Raw genomic sequence first — 20,349 nt, 5'->3', positions numbered from 1 at the left:
ATTGAAAACCTGTTTGAAGAAATAATGAGAGAAAACCCCTAACCTGGTGAAGGAAATAGACATACAAGTCCAGAAAAAGCAGTCCCAAACAAGATGAACCCAAAAAGGCCAACATCAAGACACTTCATAATTAAAATGCAAAAGTTTAAAGACAAAGAGAAAAAATTTTAAAACAGCAAGAGAAAAGCAGTTGGTTGCTTACAAAAGAGTACCCATATGACTGTCAACTGATTTCTCAAAAGAAACTTTGAGGCCAGAAGAGATTGGCAAGAAATATTCAAAGTGATGAAAAGCAAGGACCTTCAACCAACTCTACTCAACAAAGCTATCATTTAAAATGGAAAGACATATAAAGAGCTTCCCAGACAAGAAAAAACTAAAGGAGTTCATCACCACCAAACCAGTATTACATAAACTGTTGAAGGGTATTCTTTAAGAGAAGGAGGAGGAGGAGGAGGAGGAGAAGGAAAAGAAGGAGGAGGAGAAGGAAGACGAAGAAGGAAATATAAAAAATAAAATGACAATACATACATATCTATCAATAATTGAACCTAAAAAACACACAAAATAAATAAATAAATAAGCAGAACAGAAACAGACTCATACATACAGAGAACATTTTGCCAGATGGGAAAGGAGTTTGGGGGATGGGTGAAAAAGCTGAAGAGATTAAGAAGTATGAATTGGTAGTTACAGAATAGTCATGCGGATATGAAGTACAGCATGGGTAATACAGTCAATAGTATTCTAATAACTATGCATGGTGTCAGATGGGTATGAGATTTATCAGGATGATCATCTAGTAAGTTATATAATATCTGATCACTGGGATGTACACCTGAAACTAATATAATATTGAGTGTCAACTGTAATGAAAAAATTTTTTAAAAATAAATGTAAAAGAAAAATTAAAAAATAAACCATGAAAAAAAGAAAAAGAAAATTAAAAAAAAACCTTGAAAGAAATGATCAAGTTGTGGCCTTAGGACTGCTTTTCCAGATACCACCTCCCTTTCCCCAGGATAATACAAGTGTTGCCTCGCTGCCCTCACTTAGGCACTCACTGGCGTCTTCCCAGACAGCCACTGCTAGATGAGAGAGTGCTGGCAGGAGGATTTGGATGAAGCTAAATAACCTGTACAAAGTCATTTTTTATATGAAGGGAAGTGGCTGAATTCTGGTTATTCTCATTATGGTCTATCAATGATAATACAAAGTAAACTAAAACTGATTTCAACTGGCCCAAGTTGTTTGGACAATTATGTGGTGGAAGAGGAGACCTTTTTCTAAATTCTAAGAATTCAGTATCCTTTTTTCTTGACCAAGAATTTTTATTCCTGAATTTTGTACAACCTTGACTTGGATGTCACCAGAAAAACCTACATAAAATAACAGGTTGACAGCAACCCTCAAAGCTTATTCGAGTTTTTTTTTACCTAAGACTGAATTTCTCAGACTTCAAACTTGGCCACTTTAAAAATAAAATAAAAAGTGCTTTGGGGAAAAACATGATACACAATCCCTGCCAATAGGAATTTTAAAAAGGCTCATTTGATCTTTTTATTGTCACAAGCAAAGACTGACATGCAGGCAAATGCAGTCTTGAACATGTTGGCTTACTGCTCTGCCCCAAGGCTCATCCAGCCTCCGGGCCTGACACCAAGGGTGTGGTTCTAGACAGGATCAGGCAGTAAGGCCAAGGGGTTCTGCCTAGGTTCTTAAAGGCCAAGCCCCAATTCAGCCTGTCTTGATGAATGTGGTCCCAGTGATTTAAGTACTAAACGCTGGGCCCATCAAAACAAAATGGCAGAAACAAAGCCAAATTACACACTTTAACTTCAGATGTGCTCAGCTTCCCCTTTCTTAGCCCTGTTAGCATAAAATGCAACTTCCCAAATTCTTTTCTGCCCCTTTCCAAAAGGGGTGAACAGGTTCCTTTGAAGGTGCACTGAATTCACTTCTGTATCTCCATAACCTATTACATTCCCTAACCTACATAATAGGATCTTAACAAACATTTGTTGGCGAGATAAATAGAAAAAGTGTCAGATGATTGGGAGATGAGATGGGCATTAGAGTAGATCTAGGATACGTGAAAGAAGTGGGTATATGTCCATTGTAATAATGATAAAAGGGTGTTGGAAACCTAATAGCCCAACCACAGTGGAGAGCTTAAACTGGCGGGGCGGGGGGGGGTGGCGGGGGTAGGAACCTTAAAGCACATTAGAAGCAACCAAAACCATTAGAAGATACCCCAGCCATAAAGCATAATAAGGACTAAATTTTTAGGTGCCTCTTCCTTTTGCTAATTATATCAGAGAAGAGTAACGGACAGTAAACAGGTTGACAATGGATGAGAAAATTGTTTAGGAAAAAGAGCATTGTTTCTCACGTAATTATGCACTAAAAACATGTTTAGAACATCAGTCATCTTTAACTGGCAATAGAACAACTGGGGGAAATTATGTCATTGATGAAGTACAAATATAATCAAACTAGCCAGTCAACTACTGAAGAGAACACACATGAAAGCTGGTAGCAAGTCATGCAGTTCACAATCACACAGAAATGCTCTAGGTCCATGCTGAGCAAAATCCCCAAGATTTCATTCCGGGCCTTCCTCAGCACTCTCACTGTAGTCAGCTAGATCTTTCATTGATTAGCAACCTAAAAACTAAAGTATTTACCTCCAAGTGGAAATTGGTAGCTTACCATGAAAATGGAGCTCAGTGCCCAGTATTCCATGATTTTACAGAGAAGTTGACTTTATTTCTCTATGTATATTATTATCAGCAATATTTCTTGATTATCTGCATTGCAACTCTTCCATAAGACGAATCATCCATTAAGTAAACATCATTATTGCTGGTTAAGCATTTCTCCAGCCAAGAGCTTCTTAAAGTTTAGAAGATTGCCCACTACTGTTGCCATGATAATTGTGATAAATGGTTTTTTCTTAGAAAGAAGAGTGTCACCTTCCTGTTTTCTAAAGCCTCTTTATTCTTCAAACATCAAGCCTCAGCCACCCATCATCACCACCATCATGACCACATCAACAGCAGCAATAAAGAGGGAAGTTATTCTTCCTGTCCCTACACAGACTCTGCTATGCTGCTGGGTTATGTTCAGGTGAATGGGAAACTTATCTGGTAGGTAAAAAACTTACAAGATGCTAACCAAACCTTTTTGTTTTGTCTTTAACCAAAAAGAGATGTTTGTTTTTTACTGTTTTAATTACACACATGCTATTCTTTAGAAAGGACCACAAAATACACAAAGATTCCTGAAATAAAGAGTCAACCTTTCCCCAGTTCAGAACTCAGTATTAACAGTCATACAAAATATGTAAACTTGTCATAAGTTGCAAAAAACAGATCTTAGTTCAGTCAGTAACAACATATGAAAGATTCTTAAACACATTTGGACAATTTACAGCCGGGGCTCTCCCCAAGGCATAAAAATGACCAGTTGACAAATGTATAGCTGGCAACTATTTCCAGTTACTTATTTGTAAAAACTTATCAATTCCCATAAGATTTTCACACGAAAAAAATCAAGGCCCACTCTATTTTCACATGTATTTTAATATTCAAACAAGCTATGTATCTGTTCTTATAAAGTTCAACAAAGTACAGACCAGTTTTTTTTCTGATGTTTGAAACATGTAAAAATATTTATGTGAAAACTTTTCAAATAAATGAGTTTACCTACCAAAATCCAGCTCTACCTCGCATGTACTGGTCTCTATATTTTGCCACCACTCTATAAACTCTTGTCAGGGATCCTAACATTCAAGACCACTGAGAACAGTGCTACTTTTTAAAAATATGACAATGTCATCTGAGTCCTGGAAAGAATTGATGTCTGGTGATTAACTTTGCACCTTTAGGTTTAGAGTATTCTTATCATCTATGTCTTACCCTACCCTAACCCGAGACTGTTCAGGGGCTTTGCTGTCATGTTAATTCCCCCAATTCTCCATTGCTGTCTCCACTGTAGTTTATAACCTCTTGTGCCATGTCCTTTTGGAGAATAGGCTTTGCCAGCAGTCCTGGGTTCATATTCTGGCTTCTCCACTCAGTAACCATGTGACATTGGGAAGTTATGTGAATTTATCAGGATCTAGAGGCCTTGTCATAGCTAGCGGTAATAATAATAATATCTTCCTCCAGGGCTGTCAGGATTTAACAGGGTTGTATGCAATTATTTAACACTAGGGGCCCAGTGCACGAATTTGCGCACCTTGAAAGGAACTGTAGGCCGCAAGGCTGCAATAGTCACAGTGGCGGGTCTTGGCCCATCCTCTGTGCCCCCACACAGTCCCTCCCTCCACAGCCCCTGGTCCCCTGTCTGCCGGCAGCCCCACTCCCGCCACCACCGCTGCTCCCACGTGCTAATGGCACCAGCCCCGCTTACACCTGCTGATGGCGTGGAGCGATTGAGGCCAGCGCCAGCAGAAGGTGCAAGCAGGGCCGGCACCATCAGCGGGTGTGAGCGGCAGCTGCTGTCCTGATCACCTCTCAGGAGGGGAGGTGCAGAAGCCCTCAGGGGCAATCAAGGCCAGCAGCCACCACTGCTCGCACCTGCTGATGGGCCCGAGTGATGGGGACCAGTACCAGGCACCAGCAGCAGGTGTGAGCAGCAACTCTGGTGCCAGCAATGGGTGTGAACACCGGGCGAGACCTCGGTGTGTGGGAGCAAAGAATTTTCCATAACCACCAGAGGTTCGCTCTGATGACAGTGACCAGCACCCCACCTTGGTCTGGTGCCCCGCTCACCTGCTCCAGCATTCTGCCATGGCCAACACCCACCATATTCCACACACACACCCCTGATGGTCAACACACGTCATAGCAACTGGTTGTCTGCTCGCACCTGCTGATGGGCCCGAGTGATGGGGACCAGTACCAGGCACCAGCAGCAGGTGCGAGCGGCAACTCTGGTGCCAGCAATGAATGTGAACGCCGGGCGAGACCGCGGTGTGTGGGAGCAAAGAATTTTCCATAACCACCAGAGGTTCGCTCTGATGACAGTGACCAGCACCCCGCCTTGGTCTGGTGCCCCGCTCATCTGCTCCAGCATTCCGCCATGGCCAACACCCGCCATATTCCACACACACACCCCTGATGGTCAACGCACGTCATAGCAACTGGTTGTTCGGTTGTTCCGGTTGTTCTGCCATTCGGTCTATTTGCATATTAATCTTTTATTATATAGGATGGTACCTAATACATAGCAAGCACTTGTTCATATGTCAACATTATGTTTAGGGCCTGAGAACTTTAGAACCTTCCTAATTAAAGTCTTCTTTGGGCATGAGCTCATGCTCAAGTCTGTCTTCTCCCCTGAGCTATAAGCTCTATGAAAGCAAGGCTTAATCTGACTTATTAACTACTGCATTCCCAAGCTTTGCAAATCCCTTGGCATTGTGTTAAAGATACATTTATTGAGTGAATGAACAGGTGACTGAGTAAATGAGTGAAATAAAAGAATGAATGAAAGCTCATATCATACCTAAGGAGGCCACCAGGAAGACACTGTCCTTGGGTTTAGGTGCAAAAATACAGGAGCAGGGAAACTTATGAGAGTTATCCTGAGACCCCACCCATCTCAGTTTTGACCCTTGGTGTCCCAATTTGGAGTTTCAGTGGGGATTTCTCTAAGGATAAGAGAGGGACACTTGGGGTCTTCAGATACTTGGAAGATGTGCACTTATGATTCAAGGTCAGAACACTGTAATTTGGTGCTAGATAAAGTATTTTGGCAAGTCTCAGAAGCAAAAATAATGCCATACCCAGATTTGCCCCAAAGTCACAAGCTAAAAGATATACTTAGCACAGACAGGCATGCTCACATGTGACCTTGCCATAGCTACCTCACCTTGCCATAGCTGGGCAGGCCATTTCCTAATGCTAACATCATATTTTTAATTTAAAAGAAAGAATACAACATCTGGTTTTAATTCCCATGATACAAGGAAGTCTTCTTCTAGTTACCAGAAGAAACTCTGAAATCTACTGATACTCCATTATAACAAAGGTGAATATATGAGCCAAAAAAAGACAAACTAAAAAAACAATGGGGGAGTCAAAGAATCTAAAGAAACATGTAATACATATGGAGACATTTTATAATTCTACACTAGAGGCCTGGTGCACAAAATTTGTGCACGGGGTGAGGGGGTCCCCTCAGCCCAGCCTGCAACCTCTCCAATCCGGGACCCCTCGGGGGACGTCCGACTCACAATCCAGGACCTCTGGCTCCTAACTGCTCACCATCCTGTCTGCCTGATCGCCCCTAACTGGCTCCCCTGCCAGCCTGATCACCCCTAACTGCCTCTGCCTGCCAACCTGATCACCCCTAATTGCCCCCCCTGCCGGCCCGGTCACCCCCAACTGCCCCACCCACTGGCCTGGGTGCCCCTAACTGCCCCCCCTAGCCAGCATAGTCGCCCCTTACTTCCCCCCTGCTGGCTTGGTCACTCCCAACTGCCCCCTTCTTCTGGCCTGGTTGCCACTAACTTCCCCCCCTGCTGGCCCGGTCACCCCCAACTGCCCCACCCACTGGCCTGGGTGCTCCTAACTGCCCTCCCTAGCCAGCATGGTCGCCCCTTACTTCCCCCCCTGCTGGCTTGGTCACTCCCAACTGCCCCCTTCTTCTGGCCTGGTTGCCACTAACTTCCCCCCCTGCTGGCCCGGTCACCCCCAACTGCCCCACCCACTGGCCTGGGTGCTCCTAACTGCCCTCCCTAGCCAGCATGGTCGCCCCTTACTTCCCCCCCTGCTGGCTTGGTCACTCCCAACTGCCCCCTTCTTCTGGCCTGGTTGCCACTAACTTCCCCCCCTGCTGGCCCGGTCACCCCCAACTGCCCCACCCACTGGCCTGGGTGCTCCTAACTGCCCTCCCTAGCCAGCATGGTCGCCCCTTACTTCCCCCCCTGCTGGCTTGGTCACTCCCAACTGCCCCCTTCTTCTGGCCTGGTTGCCACTAACTTCCCGCCCCTGCCAGCCTGGTTGCCCCCAACAGCCTCCCTCTGCCAGCCTGGTCACCCCTAACGGCGCCCCTTGCCAGCCTGGTCATCCCTCACTAACCCCCCTTCCGGCCTGGTCGCCCCATGCAGCCTGGTGTTCAATCGTTTGGTCATCCCTCGCTAACCCCCCTGCCGGCCTTGTTGCCCCACTCAGCCTGTTTGGTCATCCATTCGGTTGTTTTGGATGTGACAGCCCTGGCTCTTTATATATATAGATACTTTGCACTGCATCTTATCTTTACGAGGTACTTAATAAATAGAATTAATAAATTCATTAATATGGAGAGAGTGATAAAAACAGAGAAGATTTTAAAAAACCAGAAAAGGTGAGCAGGCAGAGAAAATAAGTAAACTAAGGTAAACACTGGAAGAGGAAGATGGAAAAAGAATGGTAAGAAGTAATGCATAGAAGGAAGAAAAGAGAGAGAGAACTGGCCAAATGGATAGAGAAACATGTGTACATGGTGTATAGTGTGTGAATGTGTGTGTGTCAGAGAGGCAGGAAGAGATTGAAATTAAAACACGTAAACTAGGGCTTGAAAAGGAAAGAAATGGAGGAAAAGTTGAAGACTATAGGAAAGCAAGAGCAATTGTGGGAAGGATTTAGGATGTGTTAATTGTCCCAACTCTTTCAAAAACTTTTTATACCATCTCTTGCATCACCCTCTTGGTCTTTAAATTTGGCTGCTAACAGGGAAAATCTAATTTATATATTATATCTAATTTATTTCTCCTTAATCCCTCTATTCATTCTTAAGATGCTTCTTGGAAACAAAATATATTTTAATAAGGCTAAACCCATAAGTCATATTGCCTTGAACTTTAAGGTAGATTGAAATTCAACCCAAGATTTAAGAATGAAAGAGCAAATTTAGCAGAAACCTGATTCTTAGCCCAGAAGTGTACCAGCCTGATGCATTTGGCATTACATGTTCTCTGAAAAGTAACCACATTTAAAGTATAAATGATAGAAAAGAGAGGTCCATGTTGTCTTTATTTGCAAAAAAAAAAAATTATACATTAGAGATTTGGTGAGTTACCTATGCTGTGTGATGCAAACTCAGGCACATCTAGTAATTAATAATTACTACTACACTGTAAAAATACATTTTATGAAGTATTAAAAGAGACCAAATTTATGTATAAGCAAGTCCTTTAACCCCTCAGGATACCCCACCTGTAAAAAGGAATTGTGTTAGCTGAGGAAGTGTTTTCTTACTTCAGCCTGAGCAACACCACTATATTGGTTTAAATTTGGGGGTTTGAAGAAAGAATTTTGATGTAAAAGCATTATAAAACTACTATACCAGATGATCACTCTTCCTGAGCCACCTGCCCACTGGAGGAGGACACCCAGCACTCTAGCTTTGCCTTTCAAGGCCCCATGTTTCACAGTCTATTCCCAGTCCCTCCCTTTATCTCCCATGTCTTTCTGAGGCTGATACTGATCCTGGCCCCCACACTCTGGCCAAGTTTTTATTGAGCATCTACTATATGCTAGATATTGTTCTAGGAGCCAGACATATATCAGTGAGCAAAATAAAGATCTCTGCGCAGCTTACATTGCAGCAGGTACAGAAGGACAATAAATAATAACTTAGAAAATAAGTAAGCTATAGAGTACATCAGATGGTGATAAGTGCTACGAGAAAAAGTCAAATAGGATGGGTTATTGAGAGACAAAGACTCATGTTAAGGGGGAGGATTCTTGGCCCTGGCCAGATAGCTCAGTTGGTTAGAGCATCATCTCACTACATAGTTGGGGCACATAGAGGAATCAACCAATGAATGGGTAAATAAGTGGAACAACAAATTGATGTTTTTCTCTCTCCCCCTCCCTTTCTCTCTCTCTCTCTCTCTCTCTCTCTCTCTCATCAATAAATAAAAATTCTAAAAAAAAAAAGGATGATTCTTGGAGCTCATTTCTATGGTTCCAAGTAAGAAATCTATGTAATCCAGCCTGGCTTTTTTACACTACTAGTGGCCTGGTGCACGAAATTCATGCACAGAGGGGGTGTCCCTCAGCCTGGCCTGCACCCTCTCCAATCTGGGACCCCTCGGGGGATGTCCGACTGCCAATTGTCCTAAACTGGCAGTCGAAGCAATCTGGGACCCCTCGGGGGATGTCTGACTGCCGATTGTCCTAAACTGGCAGTCGAAGATCCCTCTCGCTATCCAGGACCACTGGCTCCTAACCGCTCACCTGCCTGCCTGCCTGGTCACTCTTAACCACTCTGCCTGCTGGCCGGATCACCCCCAACTGCCCCCACTTCCGGCCTGATCACCCCTAACTGCACCCTGTTGACCTGATCACCCTCAATTGCCCCCCCTGCTGGCCTGATCGCCCCTAACCTGCCTCTGCCTCGGCTCCACCACCATGGCTTTGTCCAGAAGGACGTCCGGAAGGTCTCCCGGTCTAATTAGCATATTATCTTTTTATTAGTATAGATCTGTGATCAGAGTTCTTGAAGGGCATAGTACAGATAGTTATCAGTCAATAACTATTCATACTTGTTATTTCCCAGGCTCCTTTGCAGTTAGGGCAGGTCCATGCTGGCCAATGAAATGTGAGAGAAAGAAGTAAAGATTAGTTTGTCTCTTTTATCTCATCCTTTCTCTGATGTGTTGACCTTAAAGGCCATTAGTCTAGGCACGATGGCTACAAGATGGAGAATGCCACCATACCTGTATCAGAACATAACATGAGCAAGAAATAAATTTTCACTGTTTATGCCACTAAGATTTCAAGGTTGTCTGTAACTGAATCATAGTGTAGGCTTTCTGTGCCAATATTTATGAAACAAAGTGAACTGAATAATTATAACAATCATCTTCTGCTTTTTAAAGGTAAAGAAAACTAATAATCATGAATTTTTACCTCCTCATAGATTGACAGAGGTACAAAGGTATGATTCCAGCAGGAAAGGAGTACATAATGGTAAATTATATTTAGGTTGCCCTTTTAGGACTCCATAAATATTCTATGAGGTATTTTAAGCAAGTATTTTAATTCATGGACACAAATTACTTTTTCTTGGATTCACATAACAGTAAAATTTCATTGAAAAAATTACTTAGTAGAAAATGTGTAATTTGTTTTAAACTAATCGAAATATTTCTTGGGCCATTCAAAGTTTCCTGGCTCGTCCCTGACTTAAATCTCAAACTGGAGGAATATTTTTTTTCTATAAACATTTGATATAATAGCAGTCTTTTAAGAGAGATTAAAATATCAACAAAATCCAGATGGAAGTTTACAAGTAAATGCAAAGCATAGATAATATAAATTCTAAGCTGTGCATTGAAGAAACTTTATAATGTAAATTTACTTGCTCTTTAATTCATGAGATCATGTTAAGACCCTTGTCCACATTGTCCTTTAGTGGACTCCAAAGAAAACATTTTGGAAGATAGTCTCAAACTTATAAATATTCATCCTATATAATAAAAGGGTAATATGCAAATCAACCAAACAGCGGAAAGACCGGTTGCTATAATGCTCAATGACCACCAGGGGGCAGATGCTCAATGCAGGAGCTGCCCCCTGATGGTCAGTGCATTCCCACAGGGGGAGCACTGCTCAGCCAGAAGCCAGGCTCACGGTTCATGGCTGGCGAGCGCACCAGTAGTGGCAGGAGCCTCTCCCACCTCTGCAGCAGCGCTAAGGATGTCCCACTGCCAGCTTAGGCCTGCTCCCCATCAGACATCCCCCAAGGGCTCCAGGCTGGGCTGAGGGACCCCATCCCCCGCAAGTGCATGAATCTCATACACTGGGCCTCTAGTTAACAAATAAAACCAATCTGTATGTAAATATTGATATTCAAGGCCAGAAACACAAATGTGTAAAGCAAGAGACCATTGAGAGGTAATAGGAAGGCCCCAAAGATTCCACAGCCTGTCATGGTGCTTAATGTTCTATTATTAATGGCTCTTTCCTTGGATTCTTGAAGGATTTTGTTTTTCTGTGACAGCTTTAACAGAAAACAAGAAGACATAGCTGGAATAGAACAGGCAGGGGAGAATCCATGCCAAGGAGCAGGGGCCTGGGTTGAATGGTGTGAAGATGGTGATAAAACCATGGTCTAAATAAAGAGCAACCATTGACCAACTGATTAATAAATCATAATATTCTTTCTACACACTTACAATCTTTAAAACATTATGCCAGGCACTAGGAAAGATAAAGAAACATATGAGGCATGATTACTATCTTCACAAAGTTTTCTGTCTAGTATTTGGTGTTTGTTATGATGTCAGAGAAGGAAGGGATGGTTAGACCTAGAGCCGGGAAAAAAAGTATGGTCTGTATTTATCCTCAGAAAGTTTATATAGAGTTCCAGAGAGGCCAAGGCAAGGCAAGTAAGGGTATTGTGGGACTAGAGGGAACACAATCTAGAGGAGAGGATACAAGAATGAAATGAATGATGAGCTAATAAAGTCATTCTCCCTCGGTAAACACTTTTACTCTTTAGCGTGAGAAGAGATTACAGGCTCTGGTGCCTAGAGAATTTTATGTCCTTTCACCAAATAAAAAACAAACAAACCATAAATTGGATTTCAGGTCATTAGCTTGTTACTATTTTTGTTACAAAAGCTTTTTGATTTTGAGATTTTTGTTTTTCTACTTTAAAGACTCACCATCAAACTTTGCAAGTCTCCTAATATCTTCTCCAAGTTCTGAGGTAACTGAGAGTGCATGACGAACTTTAAGGTTTGTTTCCCTGTAAAATTAATTAACATGACATGAATTTTTATATGGAACAGCCCAACAGCATCTTACACAAAGCAATCAGGTGGGTGCAGCCCATGCAAAATCCAACACAAAAGATTCAAGAAACTCCCTTTGAATGTTATTCACATCTCGCACACTATCTCAGGAAAGTGGACAGGGTTTTGCCGGGTCCTAAGAATTGGCATTCTACCCATAGCACATCTGTATAACAACACAGTAATCTGTTTTGCTATTTGAAAGAACAGAGGACATAATAAATACGGTTTCATTCGAACCTACTCAGACATCATGCATGAGTTACAAAACACAATAGGGAGGGGAGCACAATTGCCAAGTAAAGGAGGCCAGTATCACTCCAGAGTCCATCTACATAGGAGTTTTACTTGCAAAAAATGGTCATGGCTAATTTCACAGTAGCTGAAATTTAAATGGAAAAGGGAATACAGCTTTCTTTTTCTTGGAAAATCAAGCCAAGAATCCCATAAGTCTAAAATCAAACAACCAAACAGGATTTCAGCAAGTCACAGGGAGCTGGTCATCTTCTTCCAGGCAGGACCACACATACGCTGGACAGATGGCCGCTCTCTGGTGTTCATGAAATGACTAGCAGTGAAGATTCCATGACCATCACTCACATCTTACGTTTAAGAGCTTGCCACGCCAGTTTTCGCACTGAGTTCAAAGAATTCTCTTCTACTGAAGCTTCTCTGTCAGAGTTCTATCTTTTATGAAAATGTTTAGTATTGAGTTCATTCAGTCAACAAATATTTTTTTAATACATACCATGACACTCAGTGCTGCCCCACGAGGGTTATTGTCCTCTTGAGGGAAACAAGTGGTAGATAAAAAAGCAAATATCACCTTTTGGAAGTACATGTCAAACCATGAAGTAATAGAATTTAGAGAACCTAGAAGCAGATACCTGAGAGGGCATTTAATCTAAACTTTCCATAAATGAGTTTCACAATGATGTTAAGACAATATGAACCCAACTCAAGGAATTCCCATTGGCAAAATAGCTTTCTGCAGGAAAGTTGGCTGTATAATTGAAGTTACTTTGTTTAAAAGTAATCTCGTTGGTCAAAATCTATTAATTCCTAGGAGGCAGAGGTGAGTAGAGATTGAGATAATAAATAACTTCATAATTGAAACAGAAATTGAGCTGGGCTTGGCCGACAAGAGTGAGATAGTGGTGCTGAGATTAAAGGACTAACCTGTGCATTCATTTAAACACCTTTTCAAATACTAGAAGCAGTCAATCACCAAGAGTGAGATAGTGGTGCTGAGATTAAAGGACTAACATTCATTTAAACAACTTTTCAAATACTAGAAGCAGTCAGTCATACCAACTAGGCCAGGCAGTCCTCATTCCTTTACCCTACTCAGTACATCGTGTCATTCATCAAAGTTTATCATCATTTTAAGTAACTTCCTCAGGATTCTCTCCAATATCTCATTCCCACCTTCAGATGGAGAAACTAAAGGGGTAAATAATCACATACTCCTTGTGATAAAAATAATATTTTCCAAGACTCCAGATTAATCCCTTCATTGTCGTGCCATATACTCTTCCTTATCTGCCTCATTATCTTCGTGGACTTCCAAATAATTTTCAGCATGTGAAACAGCACAGAAAGATCCTATGTGCCCTTTACTTGGTTTCCCCTAATGATAAAATCTGGCAAAACTATGTCACAACCAGGATATTGACATTGACACAGTCAAAATACAGGGCATTTTCATCAACACAGGGACTCCTCAGGTTGCCCTTATAGCCACACCTGCTTCCCTCTCTCCTCTTACCCATCTTTAACTCCTGGCAACCACTAATCTGTTGTCTATGTCTATAAATTTGCCACTCCAAGAATGGTATATAAACAGAATAATACAGTTGTGACCTTTTGGGAGTGGTTTTTTTCACTCAACATAATTTTCTGAAGATTCATTTAGGTTGTTGCATATATCAATAGTTTATTCCTGTTTTATTACTCAGTAGTATCCCATGATATGGATATGCCATAGTTTGTTCAACTGTTCACATGTTAAAGAGCATATAAGTTGTTTCTAGACAAAATAAAGCTGCCATAAACATCTGTGTACAAGTTTTCATGTAAATCTTCATTTCTCTGGGATAAATGCCCAGAAGTGAAATTGCTGGGTTGTATGGCAGTTGCATGTTTAGTTTTTTAAGAAACTGCCAAACTGTTTTCCAGAGTGAGTGTAGCATTTTACATTCCCATCAGCAATGTGTGAGTGATCCCGTTTCTCTACATCCTTGCCAGCATTTGGAGTTGCTGCTATTTTTTTTATTTGAGCCATTCTGATAGGTATGTGGTGATATCTTATTATGGTTTTAATTTTAATTTCCCTAATGGCTAGTGATGTTGAATATCTTCTCATGTGCTTATTTGCCATCTGTATGTCATCTCTGATGAAATGTTTCTTCATATCATTTGCCAATTTTCTAATTAAATTGTTTGGGGTATTTTTACTATTGACTTTTGAGCATTTTTCACATATTCAAATACAAATCCTTTGTCAGATAGAGGGTGTGCAAGTATTTTCTCCTAGTGTGTAGTTTATTTTTTCATCCTCTTAAGTGGGTCTATTACACAGCAAAACTTTTAATTTGATGAAGTCCAGTTTACTTTATTTTCCTTTTATGGCTCATGAATTTTGTGTCAAGCGTAAGAACTCTGTCTAACCCTAGATCTTGAAGATTTGCTCCTATGTTTTTCCCTAAAAGTTTTATAGTTTTATGTTTTACACTTGAATTCAATTTTCCTAATAATTATAAGGCTATTCAGTATCTACTCCATATTGGATTAGTTTTTATAGTTTGTGGGTTGTTTTTTGCTTTGTTTTCTTTTGTTTTGTTTCTCTGACCAACTGGTTCGTTTCATCTATGTTGTTAAATTTATGTGCATAATATTTCCTTATTCTTCTATAGGATCTGTCATAACATTCCCTGGTTCATTCATGATACTATTAATTTGTGACTTCTCTTTTTTCTTTTTCCGTCTTGCTAAAGATTTATCAATTTTATGATGTTTTCAAAAAACCAACTTTTTTGTTTCATTGAAAGGAACAATGAATTCTATTATTTTATTATTTTTTATTATTTTCCTGTTTTCAAGTTCATTGACTTCTGCTCTTGTTTTCATCTCCTTCCTTCTGCAAGCTTTAGATTTATTTTTCTATTTTCTATGCTCTTGAGATGGGAGTGATTTGAAACTTCTTCTCTTTTCAATTGCATGTTTATTGCTATAAGCACTTCTCTCGATTTGGGAGGCAGTCGTTAAAACATGGGCTCTTTTGTCAGGCTGCCAGGTTTGAGTCCCATCATCAGTCTTTAGAAGTTTGGGACAAATTACTTAGTCTTTCTAAGACTTTTTTGTGGGGTTTTTATTTTCACTATACAATGGGGCTTATATATAGTACCTACTTCAGGATTAAATTATAAAATCCATCTATAGAACATATATGGTTTTTTAAAATGTAATCATTCAATAAATGTTCTAATGCCAGACAGACTAATCGAATCTACTGAAACAGAACTACTCTAAGGTCTATAACTAAATTCTAAATTAATTTCAATGTCAAAGCTGCATCAAACGCCATTTCTCTTTTTTCTTTCCCTTTCTTCATTCAGTCCAGTTCCAAAAGGTCATCTTCTTTCCTGGTCCTTCATTCCTCAGATCTTGACCACCACTCCTCTCCTTTTCCTTGGAGAATCACTTGAAATTAAAAACAAACCAACCAACCCAAAAAAGAACCCTTCTGAGGAATTTCAGTGAAGAACCCCTCTGCGATATCATTTACATGTGTGTGTTTGGTTCACTGTTACTGAAAGAGAATAAATTCAGGAGAAAAGACAGAGTTTTCAAAAAATCTGCAAAGTAATTAGAAAATGGACTTTGCAGTTTAGATTCCTATTTCTTCCAAGAAAATAAAATGAAGAATAGGATTAGGATTTAAGTCCTGTTCCTAAAACTATTCATCTTAAATAAATTTAAAAAACAATCTACTTAATTATTCTAACTTTAATAACTTACCCATCAAGCTCAGCAGTTTCAATATAGCAAAGGCCATATGGCTCACTACTTGATAGGAGAAGCAGATCAGCCTATTTTAAAAAATCAGGATAAAGAATATTTGAGAAGAGGAGACTGGTTGAAAGCCTTGTATGTTGTATCATCTCTCCACCACTATGAGCCAGGTGAGCCTTAGAGAAAAAGTGAGAGAGGTGAAATCCTGTTCCACCTTTCTGTTATATGCCCGGAATCAAACCCTCCCTCTACTTACCTGTTCCTGTTTTGCACACCCTTGACCATTAGAACATAAGCAAGGGCAGGAAATATCATAAAGATAAGTATTCATTTCATTTACTTTTTTGCAAGAAATATATAATATTCTGTTTTCTTGCTTTGATCATTACTGATGGAAAATATAAAACTTTCCCCAATAGGTGAGATAAATGGAAATATAAGAGCAGGGGGCAGGCAAAAAAAAAAAGATGGGGAAAGACACAAGTGAAGTAGAAGGAGGAAGTTGAAAACAATAGAAAAAATAATAGAGACAAGGAAATTTTAAAAAGAGAGAAAAGTTAAAAGAAAAATAAAATGAAAAAATAATTTGGATAAAATAAAAGGATGATGGGGTTTAAAGAAGAGGAAAGAGAAAATAAAGCAGGGACTAAGCAAGAGGGCAAGATAGAATAGAAAATGTGGTAAAAGACAGTGGAAAACATTCAGAGATTCAGTAGTTGGTCTCTCACAGAGAGAAACCATTCTATGTGGCTGTCCATTTGAGCTTTGGAAATGACATTAAAATTCAACTTTAGAATTGTGGTACCTTGCTATATTGAGAGGCTGTTTATTTTATGTCAAGTTTGAAATTTTATATTAAAATAAGGGGTCTTATTTCCACATCTTAGCTATTGTAACTAATGCTTCAATGAGCATAGGGATGCATATAGCTTTGCAATTTAGTGTTTTTGTTTCTTCGGAAGTGGAATTGCTGGTTTACAGATAGAAAAATGGATAAAGATGTGAAATATATAAATATGTATATATAGACAATGGAATATTATTCAGCAATAAAAAAATGAAAAATTGCCATTTGTGACCAAATGGATGGACCTACGGGATGTTACACTGGCCTCTGTTGCTCAGTGGTTAGAGTGTTGGCCTGTGCAGTGAAGGGTGTCAGGTTCCCAGTCAAGGAATGAGTTGCAGGTTCTATCCTTAGCCCGGTCAGGGCTCACACGGGAGACAATTGATGTGTCTCTCTTTTCTCCTCCTCCCCCTCCTCCTCCTTCTTCTTCTTCTTCTTCTTCTCTCTCTCTCTCTCTCTCTCTCTCTCTCTCTCTCTCCCTTTCCTCTCACCCAGCCCAGCCCCTTCCATGCTCTCTTAAAGTATCCTCCAGTGAAGATTGACAAAACCAAAAAAAATCAAGATGGGTAATTTGAGCTCAAGAATGGTATACACTCTGAACACCTTCCCTCTATAGTGAGTATGTTTAGGTTACATTGGGACAAGTCAGAAAATAACTTCTGCCACCACAGACTTCTGTGACTTATCCATAGATGAAGAGCCTTGATAATGCAAACCCATTTATTCCTCAGAGCAGGGAAAGAATGATTACTGGAACTCACGGGGGAGGAGGGGTGGCAGGCAAACAGTCATTAATTCCAACCAAAACCATCTTCCTTATAAGCCCATTTGTACTTTTTTCTCTCAATTATTGGTGCCTTTTCCCATGCCGTCAAAGGAGGCTTAACTGTGTCTCCCAAGAATGAAGCAGCATTTTCCAATACAATGCCCCTTCCCCCACCTTCCACAACAACAACAAAAAGAGCCCAAGTCCCTGACCCCTGAAAACCTGAAACAAATACTCCAATTAGAAAACCTGAAAAGAATTCACTGAATTTCTCTGAGTCCTCAGAGCCAATGACATTATCCTCATAGGTTTATTAGGCATAAGTAATGCTTGTTGAATTAATAAATAAATGAAGCCAAATTTCAAGCAATGATAACACCTAAAAGCTGTACAATTCTTTAAGGGTTTACAAAATACTCTTGCATAATTGCATCAGTTTATTTGCTCAAGAATCTTGTGAAAAAGTACTACTGTTCCCATTGTATGGATAAGAAATCTGGAAAGATCATCCCTGGCCCCATAAGCACTAGATGAGCTAAATAAACTTGTAAAAGTCCATGGCCTTTACAAAGTCATGGTGAGAGTGTTAACACATTTAATTGAGGAACCCAAGGCTCCAAGAGATTTCACACCATAACATGACCACTCAGAGCTTAGAGGGCAGACCTGGAACTAGACTTCAGAACTCTGACCCCAAAATGTATACTCTTTCCTCTGGTGACTATAAAGTCACTGGAATAACAACTACAAAAAAACAGAAAGCATTTTGCTCTGTATTGCTTTGCTTTATTGGTGTTCAAAAACCAAAAGTACAAAGGTAAAAATATTGGGATAGTGGCTCCATAAACTGGAGGAAAGATAAATTTGTAGAATTTATTGGAACTCCATATTTGAATCTTCCTTTATCTTTTAAGGCATTCTCACACATGGAGTTCTTCTTTATCATCTACAATATTTTCTTTTCTTTTTTTTGTAGTCCAAAAATAGAAGTCCAAAAATATCTCCTGTGGTATGAGTACACTTAGGGAAAAATATGTTAATATAGACAAAAATCAGAATAAAGTCATGAAAATGTATGATATTATAGTTAATATTTTTGTTTAAAATTTAAATTTCATATCCCATAAGTGCATGTTGTACAATAATATGTACTAGATATATCATTATTTTTGTTTTTTATAAATTAATTGATTTGAGATTAACAAAAAGATGATTACAAGAAGAGAAGGGAGAAGAAGAATGAACATCATAGGCTCTTTGTTTTAAAAAAAAAATCCTTGCCCTTACATTTCACTCCCACAAATTAGTAATTGTTTATAAACAGAACATTGCCCATTTACTTTTTTATGTAGAAAATCATATGTTGCACCTCTACACTGTAGCAAGAAGCTTCTTCAATATGACTCAGATAAGTGTTTAAACAAATCTTTCTCTGAAAATTCCCAACTTTCTTCTGTCTCATATTTTTTAAAGGAGGATTTATTTACAGAAATTAGAGTGAAACAAGTAACTCTGACTTGAAGCTATAAAACTTAAAATAACAAAGAGGGCAATTAGACCACAAAATGGCCTCTCTGGAAGGATGTCCAAGACAGGTGCTGAAAAAGACTAGATGAGACACCTAATGGGTCCAGAGAAAGCCAAAGCCTATTCTTGCCAGGAAGGCAGTTTAGGTCAATTTCATCTTTCAAGTCCTTTCATTTCTATACAAAGCAAACCCTCATAAATAGGATTTTAATAATTCAAAACAATAATAGAAACTTCCTGATTCTAATAATTCAGATGGAGCATACATTTTCTCTTCCTGTAGCTTATCTTTTCTTCAAGTATACTGCAAATTAACAGTATTAATTCCATTATTGAGGGATAATATGCCACTTATGGGAGGAAAAACTGTTTTGAAAGTACTCTGGAGCATTTTAAAGGCTCTTATTTAATCAAACAATTATAAATCTTTTGTATTTACTACTTTAAACGATTCCAAAGGACATAGACAAGGTGATAATCATTCAGCCTTATCTGAGTTACCATGTCATTGAAAGTGATTAATCAATATGTCTTTTAATATTTTTATTGATAGAAGAGAGAGAGAGAGAGAGAGATCAATTTGTTGTTCCACTTATTTGTGCATTTTTTGGTTGATTCTTGTATGTGTCCTGATGGGGGATCAAACTCCAAACCTTGGCATATCAGGACAATGCTCTAACCAACTGACCTACCCAGCTAGGGTCAATATGTCTTTTAAAACATTTTGTAATTGATATTTCTTACAAATGCATCATGGCATTCCCTCTATAATTACTGTGCATTAGTACAGATTTACTAAATTTGCAAATGTAAATACTGAAGTATGTTTCAACCCAGGGTAAATTATTTAAACAATACTAAATACTCACAGCAACAAATTGGTTATTTTCCAACTTAATGATGTCTCCCACTTTGACATTCATCCATTTTTCATTCTGCAGTCTATGAACAAAAACAAAATTAATTATTTTCAGCATCAGAAAAGAGTCCAGGGAATGTATACACAATGGAGCATCATATGACAAAAGAAGCACACAGGCTTTTCTATCTAGAATGCTCAAGTCTAAGGACCTTACATGACAAAACCTTTTACCTGAATGATATGGAAACCACGGTCCAGAGAAGTCAGCTGACTTGGCTAAAGATTCCCAGTGAGTTAGTGATAGCCATGATGGTAAACTCAAGATGGTTGGGTGCTCTTTCCACCACCCCATGGTGCCAGTTTTATATAGAAGCTATTAACTCTTGCTTGCATTTCCTTGGCCAGAACATTAAGGAGGGTGGGGGAGGCAAGGATAAATTTAGTCACCACATTCTTTTCAAACTCTATTATTGTCATTGTCTCAGGAGTCTGCGTAACTGAAGGCAGTAAGTGAATGAGGAGAAAGAGGTGTTATC

The 20,349-nt window shown here is 39.7% G+C and overlaps 1 protein-coding gene across 9 annotated transcripts in view; it reads right to left on the bottom strand.

The window, feature by feature from the left end:
- Positions 1-20,349, bottom strand: part of ATP8B4 (ATPase, class I, type 8B, member 4) — a 227,820-nt gene that overhangs the window by 108,067 nt on the left and 99,404 nt on the right. For all 9 annotated transcript variants that reach the window (XM_014537818.1, XM_014537819.1, XM_014537816.1 and 6 more), the window contains 3 exons: positions 19,821-19,893; positions 15,818-15,888; positions 11,669-11,751 (listed from right to left, as the gene is read on the bottom strand). In XM_014537818.1, the coding sequence (XP_014393304.1) occupies positions 11,669-11,751; positions 15,818-15,888; positions 19,821-19,893 (227 nt within the window). The remainder of the gene's footprint in view (positions 1-11,668; positions 11,752-15,817; positions 15,889-19,820; positions 19,894-20,349) is intronic.

This window comes from Myotis brandtii, unplaced genomic scaffold, assembly GCF_000412655.1.
Source record: "Myotis brandtii unplaced genomic scaffold, ASM41265v1 scaffold182, whole genome shotgun sequence".
NCBI lineage: Eukaryota > Metazoa > Chordata > Mammalia > Chiroptera > Vespertilionidae > Myotis > Myotis brandtii.
This window is presented reverse-complemented; position numbering and strand designations above follow the sequence as displayed.